Source organism: Neoarius graeffei, chromosome 24, assembly GCF_027579695.1.
Source record: "Neoarius graeffei isolate fNeoGra1 chromosome 24, fNeoGra1.pri, whole genome shotgun sequence".
In the NCBI taxonomy this organism is placed as follows: domain Eukaryota; kingdom Metazoa; phylum Chordata; class Actinopteri; order Siluriformes; family Ariidae; genus Neoarius; species Neoarius graeffei.
The window spans coordinates 12,949,879-12,975,054 of record NC_083592.1 but is presented as its reverse complement, the minus strand read 5'-3'; the positions used below and the strand labels follow the sequence as shown (position 1 = coordinate 12,975,054).

At 42.9% G+C, this 25,176-nt stretch overlaps 1 protein-coding gene across 1 annotated transcript in view; it reads left to right on the top strand.

Annotated features, from left to right (window-relative positions):
- The window catches only part of trpm3 (transient receptor potential cation channel, subfamily M, member 3), a 421,760-nt gene that overhangs the window by 261,270 nt on the left and 135,314 nt on the right, over nt 1-25,176 (top strand). The window contains exons 3-6 of the mRNA XM_060906727.1: nt 511-712; nt 927-1,140; nt 2,267-2,391; nt 4,763-4,934. Coding sequence (XP_060762710.1) covers nt 511-712; nt 927-1,140; nt 2,267-2,391; nt 4,763-4,934 — 713 coding nt within the window. The remainder of the gene's footprint in view (nt 1-510; nt 713-926; nt 1,141-2,266; nt 2,392-4,762; nt 4,935-25,176) is intronic.

Genomic DNA, 25,176 nt, shown 5'->3' with positions numbered 1-25,176 from the left:
GATAAACAATTTTATCGGATTCACCTGAATCCGTTGCCGTGTGGACAGGGCCTAAGTTTCTGGAGCATCACATTTGTGGGGTCGATTAAATGCTCAAAATGGCCAGAAAAATGTCTTGACTATATTTTCTATTCATTTTACAACTTATGGTGGTAAATAAAAGTGTGACTTTTCATGGAAAACACAAAATTGTCTGGGTGACCCCAAACTTTTGAACGGTAGTGTATTAAGGATCTTCAAACCTCAGGCTATCTATGGGAAGAAAAAAAAACGGTTCTTAGTAATGAGTAGAAGAGTGTCTACATTACATTAATGGCATTTAGCAGATGATCTTATCCAGAGTGATGTACAACATACCCAGAGCAGCCTGGGGAGCAGCTGGGGGTTGGGTGCCTTACTCAAGGGCACTTCAGCTATTCCTGCTGGTCCAGAGAATCAAACCAGCAACCTTTTGGTCCCAAAGCTGCTTTTCTAACCATTAGGCCATGGCTTCCCCTGTCTTTTCCACAGGTGCTGTTGTGGCCGTCTCATTGGCCAGCATGTGGGCCTCCCCCCGAGCATCTCATCCAATCAGAATGACAGATCGGAGCGCGCACTGAAGAGTGACAGCCTGTCTGAAAAATGGTCCATCAGCAAACACACACAGCTGAGTCCCACCGATGCATTTGGCACCATCGAGTTCCAGGGAGGAGGCCATTCTAACAAAGCCATGGTACCTGAACACACTCCACACACTCTCTCTCTAATAGAGCAGAATGTAAGGATCTGTTCTAGTACTGATTAACCTCTCCTTAAGAATATTCTCTCAATTTTAATAACAACAATACAAATAAAAACTAAATAATGTGTATAATAAGGAACATTAATATGAAGTTAAGTCACCAATGAATAAAGTGAGATTTTCTTTGTGCATTGTGATTGGTCAGTATGTGCGCGTGTCGTATGACACCAAAGCCGACTTGCTGTTGCACCTCATGACTAAAGAATGGCAGCTGGAGCTTCCCAAACTGCTCATCTCTGTGCACGGCGGCTTGCAGAACTTCGAGTTGCAGCCCAAACTCAAGCAGGTGTTTGGAAAGGGCTTGATCAAAGCTGCCATGACCACGGGAGCCTGGATCTTCACCGGCGGAGTCAACACTGGTGCGTTCACATCCACGTCCTTCCACTTCACCATGTTAACTAGGAATGCAGATTATGTTTTCTTTTAAAGTCTGTAATGTTTTCAGACAGGGTGTCTCCTGTGAAATATTTCAAACACATTCGACACTTTGAGTATATCCACCGTGATTAGAATGTTGAAAGAAGCGAGCTCAGGGATTGCCAAACAGCTCAGAGTGAATTTTAATTCTAACAGCTGAGAGACAGAGGTGGCTGAACATCTCATCTCATCTCATCTCATCTCATTATCTGTAGCCGCTTTATCCTGTTCTACAGGGTCGCAGGCAAGCTGGAGCCTATCCCAGCTGACTACGGGCGAAAGGCAGGGTACACCCTGGACAAGTCGCCAGGTCATCACAGGGCTGACACATAGACACAGACAACCATTCACACTCACATTCACACCTACGGTCAATTTAGAGTCACCAGTTAACCTAACCTGCATGTCTTTGGACTGTGGGGGAAACCGGAGCACCCGGAGGAAACCCACGCGGACACGGGGAGAACATGCAAACTCCGCACAGAAAGGCCCTCGCCGGCCCCGGGGCTCGAACCCAGGACCTTCTTGCTGTGAGGTGACAGCGCTAACCACCACACCACCGTGCCGCACTGGCTGAACATCATTTAAGAAATATTTAATTTAGGCTTTTTAGAGAATTGCTGTCCAAATCCATGTCGAATCCATACTTGTTATCAAGGGCCAAATGGATTCAGCATTTTGTGCCTGTTTTTAGGTCTAATCAGGACACATTTTGAATGAAAAGCCAAGAAAGAACAAAAAGTCCAAAAGAGGCGGAGCTTGATCTGATCCAGCTCCTCCTTTGAGCCTAACCTGTGACCCCATAACCGACACAACACAGATAACACACTTATCCAGCATGAAACACACTGAGGTGTCTCCACCCCCTAGACTTTTAGCTTATCTCTTCACAGGTAGGAGGAGTCGGATCAAATCCGTGTCCTCCTCATGGGCTTTTATGTTTTGCACCAAAGTATATTTGGTGCAGGTGCAGTTTTGTGATAGTAAAAAAAATGTTCACCAAAGAATGTTTATTTATAATGTATAATACATAGTCTGTGCTTGTGTTCCTTCTGTTTGAACCTGCAGGAGTTATCAGACATGTAGGTGATGCTCTGAAAGATCACGCCTCCAAATCCCGTGGCAAAATCTGCACCATTGGTATTGCCCCTTGGGGCATAGTGGAAAACCAGGAAGACCTTGTGGGCAAAGACGTATGTAAACTCTGAATATGGCTCATAATGGGTGTATAATACAGTGCCTTTCAACAGTTATGGACTCCTTGCATAGTGGTACTGCTTTGTAGCTCTGATATTAAAATGTAATAATAATAATAACATTAGAAATGACAAAAAGGTGTTGAATAATTTACACAAACTGCTATGAGTTATCTTAGTCACACAGGCTCGGGTAAGGAACACACACTTATCTGTTATTTATGACTGCCCACTTCTACTAGCTCTCTTTGTATCTTATTCTCTCACTCACTCACAGTTCGGATTCTTTTCCTGAGGTCGGCTGTCATGCTGTTAAAAAAAGAAACGGAAAAAAGAGATGGCAAAAATTACCATAAAATATTTTTTCTCCTCTCTTTTCTTTGTCTCTGTCAGTGTCAGTCTGAAGTCACAGACAGGAAAAGACTCTAGTTTTGACTTTTACTTTTATTATACACTGCGATATTAGAACCATAAGCATATAATAAATCCTGGCAATTGTAGCATTGTACGCAAACTTGTATGATGTTATGTTATTATTCTATCCAGTATCCACATTCACTGGATATGAGCAATTGCGCGCTCTAATTGGCGACTCTACGACTAGGCTATCAGCTCATATACCGTGAGTAAAGAAAAACAAAATGGCAGAGTGTGTTGCTAAACCAACTGAGGACGAAATAAAAACTCTGCTCGAAAACAAAACCCCCAAAATACAAAAAAGTAACAAAATATGGAATAAAAGTATTTGATGGTCAGAACATATCTTTTTTTATTTTTCAATAATTAATATTATAGCATTTTTCACAAATTACTACTGTCATTTCGCCCGTTTGGTTTGCATTCTAAGCGGAAAGGATTTTGTAGGACGTTTTGTACAAAGTTTTTAATTTATCAAATTTGCAAAACATAAAAATGTTCTGTTTCTTAAAATCCAGTGAATGTGGATAGAATAAAACAGTTATTCCACTCAATCTCCTTGTACATAGCTTATAGCCGAATCGGTGCTACGCGCCTCATCAGCTATCGTCTCGTACGACTCGATTTCATGGAATAACTGTTAATTATATTATATTATTGTGTGTTTATGGCTCTTCTTTAGCATTAATTATCATCCACTGAAAAGTTATAACATGTAGAGTGAATGTATACAAGATCTAAAGTATACACTCTGTTTTTAATCATGCATAACCGCTTAAACCAGCACTTATTACACCTAATTCATAAGCCAATAATAATAATAATAATAATAATAATAATAATAACTGTTGTATTTCCCAGCATGATGAGCTCTGCTTTGGCATTGTGTTTTGTTTCAGGTTCTCCATGGGCTTTTATTTATATTGCTATGTTCCTTTTTATCTCTTTTAGTCCCATTTCTGCCCTTATCCAGTTATTGTTACCCTATTGTGTTCACCTGTTCCATGTTTGTACACTATGCAGCCTTTATCACACAGCCTTAACCACTACGTAGTATGCCATGATTCATAATGATAATCTACCAGACAACACCTTCAGTCTCTCATAACACAACAGAGTACATTTATCCATCACTGCTTCCTCTTCAGATACCACCATGATTCACTCAAATAGTTCTCTATCTCGATAAGCTCTCGAATAGCTCCATTACTCATAATCACAATGTTTAGTCCATCATGTATTGTTCCTAGTTCTGAGCGTGACCAACACTTCTTTCATGTTATTTTTTGTTTTGGTTTCTCTGTGTGCTTTTCCATAAATTGCCATATGCCTTTATTACTATTTTAGCCCTGGTTTCTAACCCTATTGTGTTCACCTGTTCTTTGTTTGTCTATTTATACCATGTTGTTTCTTTGTATCGAAAGTACTTACGAAAGTCCAAGCCTTGTTTGTGTCAGTTCTTTGACTCTTGCCTTTGTCTCGACTTTGATTATGGACTATCCTTGTTGACTGCCTGTGCTTTGATTCACACGATGGACCATGATGATGATTGCTATTGCATTTGCTAATAAACCACATACACATTAAACACCATAAAGCACCTTTTTCCACCATTCACAATCATTGCCCATCATCTATCACCCTGATCCATTACTCATAACAATAACCACTCAGTTAGCACCTTTAGTCCCCATCAGAGAACTTCTTTCACCACCACCAACACTAATAATTACAACCCATTAGACAGCCTCTTTAACTTACACTCATAGCCCATTGTAGAGCACCTTTAATAACTCATAACCCACTAGACCTTTAATCATCATGTCTAATCTGTGAGGTTCTAGAGAGTTAGGTGAGAAATGATCAACCAAAACATTTAATAGCCCAAAAGCTAACAGTCTCTTCTGTGTGTGTGTGTGTGTGTGTGTGTGTGTGTGTGTGTGCGCTTCAGGTTGTCCGGCCATACCAGACCATGTCGAATCCTCTGAGTAAGCTGACTGTCCTGAACAGCCTGCACACACACTTCATCCTAGCTGACAATGGCACCACGGGCAAGTACGGCGCCGAGGTTAAGCTTCGCCGCCAGCTGGAGAAACACATCTCTCTGCAGAAGATCAACACACGTGAGTCTCCACCCTGCTAGTTTCTAGTGCAGGCAGGCAAACAGCATGCTGGGAAAAAGTGATTATGCATTCCAAGGATTCATGGTGGATTATCTCCCTTGAGAAAGGACATTTTTAATTGTACTGTGTGTTGAGGCTTGAGATTCCTCAATGCACCTTCGGTGATTGAGTTCAAGTCGAGGAAATGATTTCAGCTCTTATGATGGATAAAGCTGGAACCTACCATGTCATGGCATCTGTTACAACCATTAAACAAAATACTGAGTATTTGAAATGGTGAGAAATACATGATCAGAGAATACACAGACGTATATCTGAGGTGAACTAACCCTGACGGAATCAGCCTGTCTATCAGATATTAGTGAAGAACTTGCAGTCATTAGCAGATATCTGTGACACATGAAGGAGATCAGTATTACAATCCAATAATGCTCATCTTCCAGATATGCTTTGTTTAGTTAATTTGAATTTAATCCTGGTGGGTTTTCTCCCTTGGTGCACAATCACTCAGGTGTGGACCTTCCTTCCCGTGCCAGAACCTGGTATTCCCAGGCAGTCTTCCACCAAGTCCTAACTAGGTTAAGCCACACCAGGCAGAGCCGATCTCCATTTCTGTAGCTCTTCAGCCTCTTGCCTATTACATAGCTAAGGTTACAGTAGGGGACTGGTCCTCTGGTAACCGCGAGAGTTTGACTCCCTGCTTACAACTGTATTGCGGCGCCTCACCAGATGGAAGGAGGTACCATTTTTATTATGGCTTTTGGTATTACCTGACTGCAAGTAGAACCCGCGATCTCCTGGTCGAGAGATGAACACGCTAACCACTAGGCTAACTCGCCGGTAATCCAATCATAAATCAGCTCAAATACAATCTAAAGGACAAAGCTGTAGTGCTGCAGACAAATATTTGGACTGATATGATACACAAAATGTTTGAAACTAGTTCCATCCATTATCCATAACTGTTTATCCTGTGCAGAGTCATGGGCAAGCTGGAGCCTATCCCAGCTGACTATGGGTGAGAGGCGGGGTACACCCTGGACAAGTCACCAGGTCATTGCAGGGATGACACACAAACAGCCATTCACACCCAGTCAATTTAGAGCCACCAGTTAACCTAACCTGCATGTCTTTGGACTGAGGGGGAAACCAGAGCACCCGGAAGAAACCCACACCGACATGAGGAAAACATGCAAACTCCACACAGAAAGGCCCCTGTCGGCCACTGGGCTCAAACCCAGGACCTTCTTGCTGTGAGGCAACAGTGCTAACCACTACACCACCGTGCCGCCCCTGAAACTAGTTGTTTTAATAATTTATTTACTACTGAATCCATATTCTTACCTTTTCTATCACTGTATTTCTGATCTATAAATGATTTATGAGTAGGTTTATAACTCTACAACCTCTTAGTCAGTGTTCTTTTTTCTTCCTTTAATCGGTGTGAAATTGAGCCAGACAACAAAAGAATCAAAAGGTTAAATCAAGTTTCACTCTGATTCAGACTCTGAGTCAGTGGCATGTTTGAAATGGGTGATATGTTGTCGTAGGTAGAGTTCATGTGGGGGCGGCACGGTGGTGTGGTGGTTAGCACTGTTGCCTCACAGCAAGAAGCTTCTGGGTTTGAGCCCAGTGGCCGACGGGGGCCTTTCTGTGTGGAGTTCGCATGTTCTCCCCATGTCTGCGTGGGTTTCCTCCGGATACTCTGGTTTCCCCCACAGTCCAAAGACATGCAGGTTAGGTTAATTGGTGGCTCTAAATTGACCGTAGGTGTGAATGTGAATGGTTGTTTGTCTCTATGAGTCAGCCCTGTGATGATCTGGCAACTTGTCCAGGGTGTACCCCGCCTCTCAACCATAGTCAGCTGGGACAGGCTCCAGGTTGCCTGCAACCCTGCAAAGGATAAGCAGTTACGAATAATGGATGGAGTTCATGTGGGTGTTATAGAGATCTTGCAGTCACGTGACTGGAAAGTACACAACCGCCATCTTGTCGGTCAAAAACACCGCTGAATACTGCTGCACTCGTGTACAGAATGGATCAATTTCAACCGACGGACTACACGGCTCATTTTTCTAATGAACAGATAACTAGATATATGTCTAAAATAAACGATCTACAGATTTGTGACCCTTATGGCTTACCGGACGGAGTTTTCACGACAGGATTTTGAACTGCCAGCGGAATACCCGGACGTGTATAATTACCTCATTAACTTTCCCTCGCTGTTCAGTGGTGAAGCACTGCGTGCTTATAAATCTCTGGACAGTTATCTCTACAGAAATTCGGGATTTGTCAGTGACTCAGATGTGGCATCTTGTAAACAAGAATACTCATTGGATGGGTAAGTCAGTTAAGTATTGAGTATAGCACTGACCAGCCGATTATAGAATAGAATAAAGTAATTCCAGCTGTAATTCCAAATCGTCCGTCTTGTTTACCTGGCGTTGGAGAGGTAGAGGCTTAGCAGTGGAGGTTTGAGTGGCTGTTTTCTGAGCTTAGTCAACAGGCCGGCTCTGCAGCCTCGCTTTTGCTTCGGCTCCCGGTGCCGCCTCCTTCGCTTTGCTTCCGATAACAATCCATGGAGACCCCGCTGGTCTCGCTATCTCGTCCGGAATGTTTTTTTTTTTCTCGTCCGGAATGTTGTGCATGCGATGGAAATCGCTACAAACCGTCATTTTCTGCTGGAAACCAATGTCCAGTAAGTCCATACGGTTGTAGTGGATATTGAAGTCCGGTACAGACGAACAACACGCAAAAATACACACAAAAAACATAAACGTGCACAGGTAGGAAGAGCTTGTAGCCGCAGCCGTTGTAGTAGAATTGTATATAGTAGGGTTTTCCAGAAGAAAAGGTAGAAGTAAAAGCAGAAGTAGAACCAGAAGTAGAAGGCGGAATATGGCATTTGACCGACACGATGGCGTCTGTCACAATCTGGATCGGCTGTGACGTCACATGCAAGTGCTCCATAGGACTTTATGCCTTGTAGGTTCAGGTCAGGTGGGCTTTAAAAGTGGTACGGTATGTCCAAATTGGGTTGCCATTGTCAGTGATTATCAGAGACATTATCCTGCTTTAGGCTTTGTATATTTAGTACAACCCCGATTCCAAAAAAGTTGGGACAAAATACAAATTGTAAATAAAAACGGAATGCAATGATGTGGAAGTTTCAAAATTCCATATTTTATTCAGAATAGAACATAGATGACATATCAAATGTTTAAACTGAGAAAATGTATCATTTAAAGAGAAAAATTAGGTGATTTTAAATTTCATGACAACAACACATCTCAAAAAAGTTGGGACAAGGCCATGTTTACCACTGTGAGACATCCCCTTTTCTCTTTACAACAGTCTGTGAACGTCTGGGGACTGAGGAGACAAGTTGCTCAAGTTTAGGGATAGGAATGTTAACCCATTCTTGTCTAATGTAGAATTCTAGTTGCTCAACTGTCTTAGGTCTTTTTTGTCATATCTTCTGTTTTATGATGCGCCAAATGTTTTCTAATGCCGCTTTTCCACTACAAACGCGGCTGAGTCGGGCTGAGCCGTGCCGTGCTGAGTCGAGCTGAGCGGGGCTGTTGGAGTTGCATTTCGACTACAACCGCGCTGAACCGTGCTGGCTGGAAGTGGGTGGACACATTGGGTGGAGTTAGCAAAAGTGGGTGGACGTCAGGTGATGTCGTTAAGCAGCGCAAACAGTGACATCAGTGAGCTTTTAAGCGGTAGTCTCACGACCCGAATAGTAAACAATAAACATGGAGGACATGGAGTCGTTAGTGTTGCTGGTCTTGGTGCTGTGGCTTGTTGTCACCGACAACACTGACAGATACTGGCAAGAGCGTATAGATGAGGCGAGGCGCATAAGGCTTCAGAAATTCTCGTAATTCGTAATTCTTCTCCTTCCGGGTTTGCGGTGTTTACAGATCCCAGCGCGCTCACGGGGCGTGTGTGGGCATGTGAGGACACTCCTCCTCACCAATCAGTGCACAGGGGAGTGTCTGCTCACGCCCCCAGCCTCACTCGGCTCGCTTTGGCTCGCTTCAGCCCCACTCCAAAACGGTGCGAGTTTTAGGGGCTAAGCGGGGCTGAAGCGAGCTGAGTCGTGCTGGTTTTTGGTAGTCGAAACGCGAGCCGTGTCGGGCTGAAGTGAGCTGAAGCGAGCTGAAGTGAGCTGAAAAAGGGTAGTGGAAAAGGGCCATATGGGTGAAAGATCTGGACTGCAGGCTGGCCAGTTCAGTACCCGGACCCTTCTTCTACGCAGCCATGATGCTGTAATTGATGCAGTGTGTGTTTTGGCATTGTCACGTTGGAAAATGCAAGGTCTTCCCTGAAAGAGACGTCGTCTGGATGGGAGCATATGTTGCTCTAGAACCTGGATTTCCCTTTCAGCATTGATGGTGTCTTTCCAGATGTGTAAGCTGCCCATGCCACACACACTAATCCAACCCCATACCATCAGAGATGCAGGCTTCTGAACTGAGCGCTGATAACAACTTGGGTCGTCCTTCTCCTCTTTAGTCCGAATGACACGGCGTCCCTGATTTCCATAAAGAACTTCAAATTTTGATTTGTCTGACCACAGAACAGTTTTCCACTTTGCCACAGTCCATTTTAAATGAGCCTTGGCCCAGAGAAGACGTCTGCGCTTCTGGATCATGTTTAGATACGGCTTCTTCTTTGAACTATAGAGTTTTAGCTGGCAACGGCGGATGGCACGGTGAATTGTGTTCACAGATAATGTTCTCTGGAAATATTCCTGAGCCCATTTTGTGATTTCCAATACAGAAGCATGCCTGTATGTGATGCAGTGCCGTCTAAGGGCCCGAAGATCACGGGCACCCAGTATGGTTTTCCGGCCTTGACCCTTACGCACAGAGATTCTTCCAGATTCTCTGAATCTTTTGATGATATTATGCACTGTAGATGATGATATGTTCAAACTCTTTGCAATTTTACACTGTCGAACTCCTTTCTGATATTGCTCCACTATTTGTCGGCACAGAATTAGGGGGATTGGCGATCCTCTTCCCATCTTTACTTCTCAGAGCCGCTGCCACTCCAAGATGCTCTTTTTATACCCAGTCATGTTAATGACCTATTGCCAACTGACCTAATGAGTTGCAATTTGGTCCTCCAGCTGTTCCTTTTTTGTACCTTTAACTTTTCCAGCCTCTTATTGCCCCTGTCCCAACTTTTTTGAGATGTGTTGCTGTCATGAAATTTCAAATGAGCCAATATTTGGCATGAAATTTCAAAATGTCTCACTTTTGACATTTGATATGTTGTCTATGTTCTATTGTGAATACAATATCAGTTTTTGAGATTTGTAAATTATTGCATTCCATTTTTATTTACAATTTGTACTTTGTCCCAACTTTTTTGGAATCAGGGTTATATATCTGGATGTTACAGGGCTTTAGGACTTGAGTATTTGGGTCATGTGGATGTTATGGTATTCTGTGCCTTGTATGTTGAGTAAGACCAGGTGTTTTAGAGCTTTATGCTTTGTAATTTCAGTTCAGATGGGTCATGGGATTTTTCAGGCCTTATATGGTTAGTTTGGCTGGCTTTGCGGGGACTTGTAAAGGCATTATGATACTTTGTGTGTTTAGTTTGGGTTGGTGTTGTGGTGCTTTAGGTCTTGTATAATCAGTTTAGGTTGGTGTTGAGGGTCTTTATCCTTGTATGCTTTGATCAGGTTGGTAGTGAAGGGATTCAGGTCCTAGATCTTGGTGATGATTGGCTTCAGGTCATGGATGTTCAGTATGGGTAGCCGTTGTGAGGCTTTAGCCAAAGTGTGTTTTATTCTGGTGGGTGTTATCTAGGCATTAGACTTTGGGTGTTCAGTTTGGATGAGTATTGTGGGGTTTTATTTAGTCATAGTAGGTAATGGGGGGGTTTATATATGGCCTTATTATGTTCACTTTGGTATGGTGCTGAGGGTACTGTACGTTTATTGTGGCCTAAGGTCTTGAATGTTTTATTTGGATGGATCTTATCAGGCATTAGGCCCTGTGTGTGTGTTTAGAAGAAGTGGCTGTTATGGGGCTTAAGCCATTATGTATTAAATTCAGGTTAGTGCTGTTGGGCTTTAGGTATTATGTTTGATTCATTTGGATGTTGTATGGCTTGAGGCATTGGCTTTCCTGTTCAGGTCGGTGTTTTCAATCCAAAAATGGTATTAAATTCAAGTAGTGAATGGAAATCATCTTTGTCCTCCTCATCCATCTTTACTGGCTGCAACTAACAGCCAAGTCACAGCTCATACAGTTCACTGGGATGTCTGTCACTGATAGCTGTGAAGTCTCTTTTGAGGAAAGAGGAAGTGGTTATGAGGAATTGAGACAAAGTTTGACACCACCCACCTGCCCCCATCCCCTCTCCAAAGGCATGTGACTTGTGGACTTCCCTTTGTCATCCTATGCCTGGGATTACAGAGGGGGCTGGGAAGGCAAAGGGACGTCCAATTGTCATCACGTACATCCATGCAGCAATCAGCACACAGGAAAAAGGGGGATCGAAAATCTGGTCCATAATGATAAAAGTTCCAGATGGAAGCAGAATGTGATCCTGTCTGATACTAGATACAAAAAAAAAATTATAAGAAATAAAAACAATTTTCACAGGCATTCAGGAAGTACCTTTTTCATGTCTAAACACTCAGATGTATGTGCAGCAGGCTTGTAGTACTCAAATCCGACTAGTGCCCTAATTTTAAGGACTCGTGACTTGACTTGGACTTGAGCACTGATGACTCGGACTTGGATTCGGACTCGTGCATTAACTGCATTCGGACTTGTAAATTGGAGACGAGGACTCTGATTTTTTCTTTATTTTTTGTAACATGCCATAATAATTTGGCATAAGATATTTATATCTACATTAATTTTTTTTACTAATTTTGTGCAAGAGAATGCACATCCACCTGTTTATGCGTCATGTTCAGGAACAAACTAACGTTAATGGTGCTAAAATGCCTGAAGAGAACGCCCCTAGGATTGTCCACTTTGCTAATACAGACTTCTCGTGCAGTGGGAAAAAATGCACTGCTATGTGTTCCATATGTAGAAGAACTATCGAGGAGACAATGAGGACAAGCTCGAACTTCAATCGTTATTTGGTAAGACTCCAACCAGAGAAGGAAGTGACACGCTATGTTCATTGCCCTGTTGATAGCAGGGCTCGCTGACCGATGAACTAGCTAGTGTTAACCGTCTCTCATGTTATTCGCCTGTTGATAGTGGACAGGGCTTGCTGAGCCTATTAGTGGAACGAGCTTTTTATCTGTAGCCTATTCACTAAAATGGGGCAATTGAGCAGTTACATTAGTCCAACACAGTAGCAGAGATGATTTCACATAAAGGCAGCAATGATCCGAGTCTTGTTCTCGGACTCGACTCGGATCAATAGATAGTTTTCACATGACGTCACAGAGTCGGGGATTCCCTGGTGGTGGCCATCTTGTAGGGCAAGCTTACCGTACGGGTCACTGAGCACACATTGTAACGCGCGAGTTACATTTATTTATATATTATTTACATTTATAGTTACATTATTACTATTTAAAGCTAGCAATGGTGCACACCTGTTGTATTCACGGCTGTCGTAATAGGTCAGATGATGACGTCAAGCGGAGCTTTTATGGAATTCCCACTGTACGGGAGCATGAAGGCGAGCAAACAAACTCAGCATACAAAGGAGAAATCTATGGCTTGCAAGAATCAACCGCAAGGATTTTCAGCCTTCCAAACACAGCAAAGTCTGCTCCGATCATTTTATAAGTGGCAAGTTGTTTAAATAAACAATCGTGTAACAAGCCTACATACCAGTTAATTATATTACAAAGTTTATACTGACATGGTACTGTAATACCACTAATGGATGTAAAATTTGTCTTAAATCAACTCGATATTATACACACATATTTATATGCAGTGTTGAGAGCTCTAAAACTCCAATGTGTACATACCTTGGCTGTAATTAGGACATGGCTCTCACTTGTTTTTGGTGGACTTCACGGACCCAGCCACAGACAAAATAATTGTATGACTCCAGCGACTTGTATGCTTTGAGGTCGTCAAGTGTGTAGGCGCTTTTAGTATTCACGAAATAGTTCACAATATCAGGGTACGATATGGATGGCAGCCCTGCATAGTCACTTGAAAATGCTTCTTTGTCCACTTCGTAGGGGTCAATTCCCCCAATCAAGGACAGTTTGGCTGCATACCGTTGTCGTGAGATGTCGTCCAATGTATCCATATACTTCCGTTTGCTTGATTTTGCCGACATTGATCTTTATTTTAGAAAACTGACTATATAACTTAATAAATTCGTCCGAGATAACATAGCCGGTAGTGGCGATGGTCCGTTTTGTTTGCCCTGCAAGATGGCGGCTGGGGGGCGTTCCCCGGAATGCCGTGACGTCAGTGAAAACTATCTATCGTGGACTTGACTTGGACTCAACTCGAAATTTTCTTTAATGACTTGGACTTGACTCGAACTTGCACACTGGGGACTCGAGACTGGACTCGGACTCGAGGTTTAGTCACTCAACTACAATGCTGATGTGCAGGTTTCCCATTATGGAAAATTTGCTGGAGCTAATTTTGTGTGGTGAGCAGAACCACAGGCTGTTCCAAATATTCACTGTTCCAAATATGCATCTCAGTGCTTATGCATACAAACTGGGCAGGTTTGAATTATTCAAATAAATTAATTCAAAATGAGTTCAACAGAGATCTACATCGCCCCGTGCTGGTACGGTTTATTCTGAATGAATGCTATTAAAACTAATGCAGTATGAAAATGTACTCCATTTCCTGTAGTACAGTGCCTTCCAGAATTATTAGCATCCTTCGTGAAAATGAGCAAAAATAATGCACAACTGTAGAAAAGTAATGTACAATAAATAATATTTATAAGTAGGATGTGTCTTTTGAAATGGTGTTTTATTTATTTATTAATTAATATTTTATAAAAAAAAGGAAACCACATGAGTCATGTAAACTGTGCAACTGTAAAACTTTTAACCTCTTTCATTCATCCTCATCCTCCTTACTGTGTGCTCATGGGTCAAATTTCTGGCAAAATCTGAACTGTTTCAGACAAATGAACCGTTTAATTAATGCCCTAATTGGAATTAATGGCGTTTTTTAAACTGCTTATGTATTTTTATATCAATTACCTGATTTGTGCAGGTCAACAACTATCTCTTTTATATTGAAAGTTATTTGGTTTTCCCATGGTAATGGTTAACAAAGGGATTTTACATCCTACTGTATGTGTTCAACATCATACTGTATTTATCCTATAGAGAGACTGGAGGACATGATTAAAAGCAACAACGGGGCTCTTAAAGATTGAGAGCAAAGGAAAAACAGCATGACAATTTGTTTGAAATATTCCTTAGGGGTGTCAATAATTTAAGCACGAGTTTGAACAAAGATAGCAGATTCTCATATTAATTGAGTGAAACTTTTAATTATTGTGCATAATTTATACAGATTAGTTTACTCATCAGATTTTATGAAGGGTGTTTCATGATTCTGGAGGACACTGTATGTCCTAATTTTGCTGAGTGACTCATCCCTCGGGCATGAACGGTTTAATTTGAGCAGCTGATTATGAGTTTTAATTATATATTTAATTATACACCACTCATTTTCTTTATTTCTTTGGTTCAACATTCTGCTTGGTGTACAGTAAATCACTGGTTTTAGTTGCACACCATAATGACGAGAAGCGAGCATGTCGTGAACTAAGTTAGCGAAGGTAACTATTTATCTCATTAACATTATCATGGTGCTGCATATAGGCTAACAAATGTGGTTATTTATTTATTTATTTATTTATTTACACCCAGAGGTTAAATTAATATTTTGGATGTAGGGGAGCTTTTTTTATTTGGGGGAGACAACAGTGTGGAAACAGTGTCATTCAGTTTGTGTTATTACAGTATATGGCGTTATCATCATTTATACCATATAAAGGAAATGTTTTTACTTTTCATTGTTTTTAGCATTCTTGGCATCATTACATTACTTTAGGCTACATTAACAGCATTTTAGCGGACACGCTTATCCAGAGCGACATACAACATACCCAGAGCAGCCTGGGGAACAGTTGGGGCTTCGGTGCCTTGCTCAAGGGCAAATCGGACATTCCTGCTAGTCCAGGGATTCAAACTGGTGACCTTTTTGGTCCCAAAACTGCTTCTGTAACCATTAAGTCAATGATATTTCAATATCTTTTGATACTTATCCTAGTAAGGTAAGGATATGTAATACAGTAAAGCATATAACTGGCTAAAACATATGTTTCAAACAAATATAAAAAAAAAAGCACAGGAAGTGACCTCACTGTTTCTAGGTGATAAACATCATTTAGAACACTGGTGAAGACCCATACGCTATGTAGCTCTTTTTAATGTTAGTTTCTACAGTATGTGACAGTATTGTAGTCGAGTCACTAAGGCCCTGTCCACACGGCAACGGATTCAGGTGACTCCGATACAATTGCTTATCGTTTAGGCCTGGCGTCCACACGGCACCGGCGTTTTGGGTGCCCAAAACGCAATCTTTTTGAGAACGGGTTCCAGAGTGGAAAGATCTGGCAACGTTGCCGTTGTGAAGTCGTCTGGATGAGTAGAATGGATTTGTTTACGATGACGTCACAACCACATGACTGTGAGTGCTTCACGCTGGGTAGAAGTGTAACGAATATCACCAGGAAAAAGCCTTACAGAGCACTAGTGAGAGTGAAACATGAGCTTGGATATTATTATTATTATTATTATTATTATTATTATGTTCAGTGTTAGTTCACAGTAGTAATGCAAGAAGCAGAATAGTGACAGTAATAGTGAAGCAAAAACATGCAATTGTACAAACACTGCAGCTCTACAGCAAAATATTCATTTATGAAATGGTCTGATTCTTAACACCAGTAGTGCCAATGATCTTCTCATTGCGATGCGATGCGAGTTGTCAACAAATCCTATAACTTGGTTCATGAAACGCACTTACAAAATATTTTCACTGTGAATATTTATTGTGTAATGGTGCAAAGTGAGAGAGAGAGAGAGAGAGAGAGAGAGAGAGAGAGACTCAATCCCGCCAGCAAAAAAAGGAGCGATCTCACCTCTTCAGATGTTGGTTTAAATCCTACAATACATTCCTCAAAAAGGGCGTAGAAGAGCAAATTAATCCATCAACGTGTAGCATTCAATTTATTCCGGACCATTAAAGACGCCGCCTTCCGCGTAGAATCATACGTCATCCTCGCCGCCATATTGGAAAGGTCAAAGCGGAGAATAAAGATTCATGTGCTACGTTTAACTGTACCAACAGGTTTACCGTCCAAACGAGATCACATGGGATTACCTTTCACAGGTGAGAAACAACAAATTAATCCATCAACGTGTAGCATTCAATTTATTCCGGACCATTAAAGACGCCACCTTCCGCGTAGAATCATACGTCATCCTCGCCGCCATATTGGATAGGTCAAAGCAGAGAATAAAGATTAGCTGCGTTTAACTGTACCAACAGGTTTGCCGTCCAAACGAGATCACATGGGATTACCTTTCACAGGTGAGACTGGAAAAATACTTTTCATTGTATTTGGTCATTATAATGTAATTTTACGAACAGATTTTCCTGACTTTGTGGCTAATATGAAGTCTCGCGCATAATAGTTTATGCGCATGCGTCCTTACTTCTTCTATTGTTCTGGTGTCTCCGAAGGGACCGTCTTACAGCGCCCCTAGAGGTGTGGCATGTGTATTGCATTGTTTTCAGCAAGCGTTGCGTTGCCATATGGACCTGATATTTTACTGATCGTTGCCCATTTGGACGCGATACATTTTTAAATAACATCTCGTTGCCGTTGTCGTGTGGATGTAGCCTAAAGCTCAAGTCCGAGTCCAGGCTCGAGTCCAAGTCAAATCCAATATTGATCCAAGTCAAGTCCGAGAACAAGACTCCAACGGCACCATTTGACGGCGGCTGTTGCTGCCTTGATGTGAAACCGTCTCTGCTACTATGTTGGACTAATGTTACTGCTTGACTGCCCCATTTTAGTTAATAGGTTACAGATAAAAAGCTTGTTCATCGCTCAGCAAGCCCTGCCCACTATCAACAGGGCAAATAACATGAGAGAGGGTTAACACTAGCTAGTTCATCGTTCAGCAAGTAAGCACTGCTATCAATAAGGCAATGAACATAGCGTGTCACTTCCTTCTCTGGGTGGAGTCTTAACAAATGACAATTGAAGTTCGAGGTTGTCCCCGTCGTCTCCTCGATAGTTCTTCTACATATGGAACACATAGCAGTGCATTTTTTCCCACTGCCTGAGAAGTCTGTATAAGCAAAGCGGACAATCCTAGGGGCGTTCTCGCCAGGCATTTTAGCTTTGTTAATGTTAGTTTGTTCCTGAACATGACATATGAACAGCTGAATGTGCATTCTCTTGCACAAAATTAGTAAAAAATTAATGTAGATCTAAATATCTTATGCCAAATTTTTATGGCATGTTACAAAAAATAAAGAAAAAATCCGAGTCCTTGTCTCCAACTTTACAAGTCCGAATGCAGTTAATGCACGAGTCTGGGTCCAAGTCCGAGTCATCAGTGCTCAAGTCCAAGTCAAGTCACGAGTCCTTAAAATTAGGGCACAAGTCAGACTCGAGTACTACAAGCCTGATATGTGATATATAACGATGGGATTTCCAATTTAAAATGATGTCGATGTTGTTCAGTTGTTAGATTTTCCCTCCGGAACAAAGTTTCTTTCAGGAATGAAAGTGTATCGATTTCCAAAAGACAAAGCACAGTGAAACAGTTGGATCATTGAAGTGAATAGAGAAGTAGCATTGTTGTTCAATGACAGCCATCGACATACTGTATCAGGGTCTAACAGTCATTTACAACCAGAGATCGATACAACTTGTGTGGTGTAATTGAAACAGGTGAATCCTCAGCTAAGTATTGTGCAAACTTGCAAGAAAGCCACATTATAAGAGCAACTATTTATTATCTATCTATCTGCTAAGAAAACCATTGTATGCATTCATGCATCCATACACACAGTGATAAGTAACTTCAGGTTAAGTTTGTTTTTAAAAAAATACAGGTTTCCCACGTTCTTGTTCAAAGTAATAGGGAATAACTCATGGATCATTTTTGATGATAATATAAAACTAAAAGTTGTATTACAATACAGTGGAGCTCAACTCTCTTTAGAACTTGCATTCATTCCTGCATGTGTAACTGAACATAAAAGAATAAAACAATTGACTCTAAGAGTTTCGCAAAGGCGAGTAGTGATGTCATAAGTTTGAGTTTGTGACTGGCTGAGTAAGTTGATCTAACCTCCACCCTTGTCAACCACCTCTCCATGCAGCTCATTTCAGCACCACGGACAGCATCATACTGTATTTTCTTTCCTAAAGTTGCTTCTAAAAATTGGAGCCACTGGCAAGACCTGCTTTTATTTTAGTAGTTAATAAGTTTGTTAGGTGTTGTCATATTCTTTACCAACATACATGCCAAAATGTTTGTACTTATTCACTGAAAGAACTGATTCCATGGCTGTCATGCAACCAGGGTACAGTCTTTCGAACCTAAAGCCTGCTTTCAGGCTCTGTATGATAGTGGCATCTGTTGCTCCCTTGGCTTTAGTGGACTATTTCTGGATATCATTTCCTGCTGCCACCTTTGAACATCTCCTCAGTGGGTTGTGGCATATTGGCATAATTCCCACTGTACCATATGGGGATAGCCTTCTGGGTACTCTCTCTCTCTCGCTCTCTCTCTCTCTCTCATGGTTCTAATTTATAAATGCAATTATCAATGCATCCCTCGCTGCCTCTCTCTTGTTCTAATACTCCATTAAAAAAGTAGACAAAGGAAGAACTCTGATTATTCCAGTCTCAATACACAGAGAGTTCATTCCTTCATCTGTAGCACCAGGCAGGAATATACCCTCGGTGGGACAGTAGTTCAACACAAGGCACCAAGCATACATATTCATGCCTAGGAGCAATTTGGAGGAGCCAAATCACCTATTGGCATGTACAGGGAAACTGGAGAACCCAGAGGAAACCTAGAGGTATGTCTGTGAAGATTCTCAATCATCCAGGTCATAGTAAACTGTGGGTGGTAGAAATGGGCAACTGGACTTGCTTGAAGATTCTTGAAAACGTTTCACCTCTCGTCCAAAAGGCTTCCTCAGTTCCTCAGAACTGAGGAAGCCTTTTGGACGAGAGGTGAAACGTTTTCAAGAATCTTCAAGCAAGTCCAGTTGCCCATTTCTACCACCCACAAACCTAGAGGTAGCAGTAGATACAATTCCTGAAGACAGGATTACATGAAATGAGTCCTTAGGAGATCCCATGATTCACAAACTTTGGGGAACCTCTGGGATGACAGTACAAATCAAAGAAGGGAATCATTTTAAGTAAATATATGGCAAAAGAGTTGTTGTTTTATCGAGACAGAACCTCATCCTCATTCATTCTTATTAATAACTCCATCTATGACAGCTAGAGAAACAACAGCACTATCTCAGAGGCTTTTTTGACAATGTTTTCACTGCAATTCTCCATTGTTGAGTTGTTAGTGCTGCATAGTAGCATATTATCCTTCTGACAGAATTTTTTTAGACTCCTGCATTTACTGTGGTCATAATTTCCCTTCATTATGCTAGCAATCAATATTTCTCCACTTCCTCATTTGTCTGTCGGGATAGTACTGCCCGCTAATTGACTGAACATGAGCTCTTCGAGCCCCACATCTGTTTTTAATTAATCCCACAATGTCTCATTCTCACTTTCTTTCTCTACAATCAACACAACCCTTCAATCTGAGACCAGTACAGTTGTGTTAAAAAAAAATCACAATAATCTTCCATTTAATGAAAAGATATGATGATTGCTTTTTAGGAGGAGTTTCTCCAGGAAAGCCCCAAATCACCCTCATCAGCTATTTAGGCATGACATTTGTTTTATCATTAATACTCGCACTGAGTCCCAATACACTTAATGGCTTACCCTCCAACTGCACCTTCCCTTAAAAAAACATTCATTTAGAGTCTCTTTAGGATCTAAGACTCAATAATGCAGTTACTGTAAGAGTGAATAAGCTGTTCAAAAACTTTTCACAGTGCAACTTTGTGCCACTGTAGACTATTAGAAAGCCTAAATCCTGCAAGCTAATGAAACAACCAAACATCTTAGAAAATGAGCACTACACATAAATGAGCAAAGCCAGTTTTGTCAGTCGGGGATCAGTACGCCAGGGCTTCTGCCTTTGGCTGCTACCCAATCCACAGTGCACTGGACCCTTACGGCACTTCCTGCGGGTGGTGGGTCCACAGGACGGTGGTTCCGTGTTGCTCATTCGGGCTGGGCCGGGCCCCACAGACATAGGCCCAGCCACCAGGCACTCGCCGATGAGCCCCTCTCCCAGGCCTGGCTCCAGGGTGAGGCCCCAGTATCCCTGGTCTGGGCAAGGGCACTTGGATACCTGCTTTTCCTCTCATAAGGGTCATTCTGAACCACTCTTTGTCTGACCTCTCATCTAGGACCTGTTTGCCTTGGGCGACCCTACCTGGGCAAATGCCCCCAACAACATAGCTCCTAGAATCCCTGAGGCACTCAAACCTCTCCACCATGTTAAGGTGGCAATTCAAGGAGGGGGAGTTGCTACTTAAAGTGGAGGAGTTTAAGTATCTCGGGGTTTTGTTCATGAGTGAGAGTAGGGGGGAGCGGGAGTTGGACAGATGGCTCGGGGCAGTGTGAGCAGTGATGTGGACACTAAACTGGTCTATTGTGGTAAAGAGAGAGCTGAGCCAAAAGGCAAAGCTCTCAATTTACTAGTCCATCTACGTTCCCACTCTCACCTATGGTCACAAGCTGTGGGTAGTGACTGAAAGAATGAGATCGCGGATACAAGTGGTAGAAATGATTTTTCTCCACAGGGTGGCTGGGTTCTCCCTTAGAGACAGGGTGAGAAGCTTGGCCATTTGGAAGAGACTCAAAGTAGAGCCGCTGCTCCTCCACATCAAAAGGAGTCAGTTGAGGTGGTTTGGGCATTTTGTTAGGATGCCCCCTGGACACCTCCCAAGGGAGGTTCTCTGGGCATGCCCCACTGGGAGGAGACCCCAGGGCAGACCCAGGACACACTGGAGAGATTACATCTCTCGGCTGGCCTGGGAATGCCTCGGTATTCCCCTGGAAGAGCTGGTGAAGGTGGCTGGGGAGAGGGAAGCCTGGGCTGCTCTGCTTAGGCTGCTACCCCTGTGACCTGGATCCAGATAAGTGGTAGAAAATGGATGGATGGACATAAATAAGCTGGGTATGACAGCCTACATCTAGCTACAGTACCAGTTAGATGCTTGGATACAAGAGATGGAATATATATATATTTGTTCTATCCACATTCATTAGATATGAGCAATCATGCTCTGGTTGGCTATTCTACTACTAGGATATCAGCTCATATACCATGAGTAGAGAAAAACAAAATGGCAGATCATGCTGCTGTACCAACCGAGGACAAAATAAAAACTCTACTCAAAAACAACCCCCCACCCCAAAAAAATACAAAAAAACAACAAAATATGGAATGAAAGTATTTGATAGTAAGAGCATATCTTTTTTAAAATTCTTTATGAATTATTATTATTATTATTGTTATTATTATTATTATAATTATTATGGCATTTTTCACAAATTGCTCCTGTTTATTTCGCCGCTTTGTTTACATTCTAAGCGGAAATGATTTTGTTGGATGTTTTGTATAAAGTTTTATTTATTGAATTTGCAGAAAATAAAAATGCTCTGGGGCGGCACGGTGGTGTAATGGTTAGCGCTGTCACCTCACAGCAAGAAGGTCCGGGTTCGAGCCCCGTGGCCGGCGAGGGCCTTTCTGTGTGGAGTTTGCATGTTCTCCCCGTGTCCGCGTGGGTTTCCTCCGGGTGCTCCGGTTTCCCCCACAGTCCAAAGACATGCAGGTTAGGTTAACTGGTGACTCTAAATTGACCGTAGGTGTGAATGTGAGTGTGAATGGTTGTCTGTGTCTATGTGTCAGCCCTGTGATGACCTGGCGACTTGTCCAGGGTGTACCCCGCCTTTCGCCCGTAGTCAGCTAGGATAGGCTCCAGCTTGCCTGCGACCCTGTAGAACAGGATAAAGCGGCTAGAGAAAATGAGATGAGATGAGATGAAAAATGCTCTGTGGGTGGCACGGTGGTGTAGTGGTTAGCGCTGTCGCCTCACAGCAAGAAGGTCCGGGTTTGAGCCCCATGGCCGGCGAGGGCCTTTCTGTGCGGAGTTTGCATGTTCTCCCCGTGTCCGCATGGGTTTCTTCCGGGTGCTCCGGTTTCCGCCACAGTCCAAAGACATGCAGGTTAGGTTAACTGGTGACTCTAAATTGACCGTAGGTGTGAATGTGAGTGTGAATGGTTGTCTGTGTCTATGTGTCAGCCCTGTGATGACCTGGCGACTTGTCTAAGGCCAAGTTTACATTAGACCGTATCTGTCTCGTTTTCTTCGCGGATGCACTGTCCGTTTACATTAAAACGCCTGGAAATGCCGGGAAACGGCAATCCGCCAGCGTCCACGTATTCAATCTAGATCGTGTCTGGTCCGGTGCTGTGTAAACATTGAGGATACGCGGATACGCTGTACTGAGCTCTAGCTGGCGTCGTCATTGGACAACGTCATTGTGACATCCACCTTCCTGATTCGCTGGCGTTGGTCATGTGACGCGACTGCTGAAAAACGGCGCGGACTTCCGCCTTGTATCACCTTTCATTAAAGAGTATAAAAGTATGAAAATACTGCAAATACTGATGCAAATACTGCCCATTGTGTAGTTATGATTGTCTTTAGGCTTGCCATCCTTCCACTTGCAAGTGGTAAGTGATATGCGCTGTGATCTCACACACACAGCGGCTCAGTCCCAAATCACTGCTTGTGCGCTTCACTCGCGCGCTCTGTGAGCTGCGCAGGGCCGGAGTGCGCACCCTCCAGAGGGCACTCGCTGTTCAGGGCGGAGTGATTTGGAGCGCAGGATGCCTGCGGAGCCGAGCGTATCCGTGTATTGGTGTTGCTGTGTGCACGCGAATCGTGTATTGGTGTTGCTGTGTGCACACTAATTGTTTTAAAAACGTTAATCTGATGATCCGCTGATACGGTCTAATGTAAACCCCACCTAAGGTGTACCCCGCCTTTCGACCGTAGTCAGCTGGGATAGGCTTCAGCTTGCCTGTGACCCTGTAGAACAGGATAAAGCGGCTACAGATAATGAAATGAGATGAGAACTGTTAATAATAATAATAATAATAATAATGTTACATTTATATAGAGCCTTTCTCAAACTCAAGGTCGCTTTACATAGGTCAAAGAAAACAGAACACATGCACACAAATTATTTTGTCTTCTCTTAGACATTTTATTTAATATAAATGTAACTATTTTATAATTAATTATCTCATCTCATCTCATTATCTCTAGCCGCTTTATCCTTCTACAGGGTCGCAGGCAAGCTGGAGCCTATCCCAGCTGACTACGGGCGAAAGGCGGGGTACACCCTGGACAAGTCGCCAGGTCATCACAGGGCTGACACATAGACACAGACAACCATTCACACTCACACTTACGGTCAATTTAGAGTCACCAGTTAACCTAACCTGCATGTCTTTGGACTGTGGGGGAAACCGGAGCACCCGGAGGAAACCCACGCGGACACGGGGAGAACATGCAAACTCCACACAGAAAGGCCCTCGCCGGCCCCGGGGCTCGAACCCAGGACCTTCTTGCTGTGAGGCGACAGCGCTAACCACTACACCACCGTGCCGCCCTCAGACTAGAAATGAAGATGAGAATTTGAGCTGGTGTACAATTTCTAGTCAAGTACATTTGAAGGATCAGCCCAACTTTTCTTGTTCTTCAGTTATGTGAAGGTTGGCATTTTAAGGTTGGCAATTTATTATCGTAAGTGGCCTGTTGAACGTCCACTCTAGGTAGGTCGATAACAAGTTCAAAACAAGGTTTCGTCAATAAATTGCTTTCCCAAAGTTACAGCATGATGAATTACAATCCTTTTCTACAAAGGGATTGTAGACAAACTTCAAACATACTGTAAACTGATCTGACTTTCTGTTTGTGCCTTGGCTGATCACACTGTGCTTTATGATCCTGAGGATCCTCCAGTCTCTTCTGCTTTGCCTTTCTGCAGTAAATGGATTATTAGCTCTTGCAGCAAACTAAAACAGTTTCTTAGAAGATTTCTGTCTGCAGTTGAAGAGGGTCATTTGGTGTCAAATCACTTTAGTTGCCAGGGAAACATTTCTCTGGACTTCTCAGGTGGGGTTTACATTAGACCGTATCAGCGGATCATCAGATTAACGTTTTTAAAAATGATTAGCGTGCACACAGCAACGCCAATACACGATTCGCGTGCACACAGCAACGCCAATACACGGATACGCTAATCACATGACTAATTCGGCACGTAAGTTGAGAAATGTGTCAGTGCGGCTCATCGCTTCCTCCTCAGCGGCTGCGCTCCAAATCATTCCGCCCTGAACAGCGAGTGCCCTCTGGAGGGTGCGCACTCCGGCCCTGCGCAGCTCACAGAGCGCGCGAGTGAAGCGCACGAGCAGTGATTCGGGACTGAGCCGCTGTGCGCAAGTCACTTACCACTTGCAAGTGGAAGGATGGCAAGCCTAAAGACAATCATAACTACACAATGGGCAGTATTTGCATCAGTATTTGCAGTATTTTCATACTTTTATACTCTTTAATGAAAGGTGATACAAGGCGGAAGTCCGCGCCGTTTTTCAGCAGTCGCGTCACATGACCAACGCCAGCGAATCAGGAAGGTGGATGTCATAGTGACGTTGTCCAATGATGACGCCAGCTAGAGCTCAGCACAGCGTATCCGCGTATCTCAATGTTTACACAGCACCGGACCAGACACGATCTGGATTGAATACGTGGACCCTGGCGGATTCCCGTTTCCTGGCGTTTCCAGGCGTTTTAATGTAAACGGACAGTGCATCCGCGAAGAAAACGAGACGGATACGGTCTAATGTAAACTTGGCCTCAGTGGCTTTGTCTGTGCTGGTTTTTTTCCTACTTCTCTCATACCCCTTTTCCACCAAATCAGTTCCAGGGCTGGTTCGGAGCCAGTGCTGGTGCTGGTTCACAACTCGTTCAACTTGCGAGCCAGC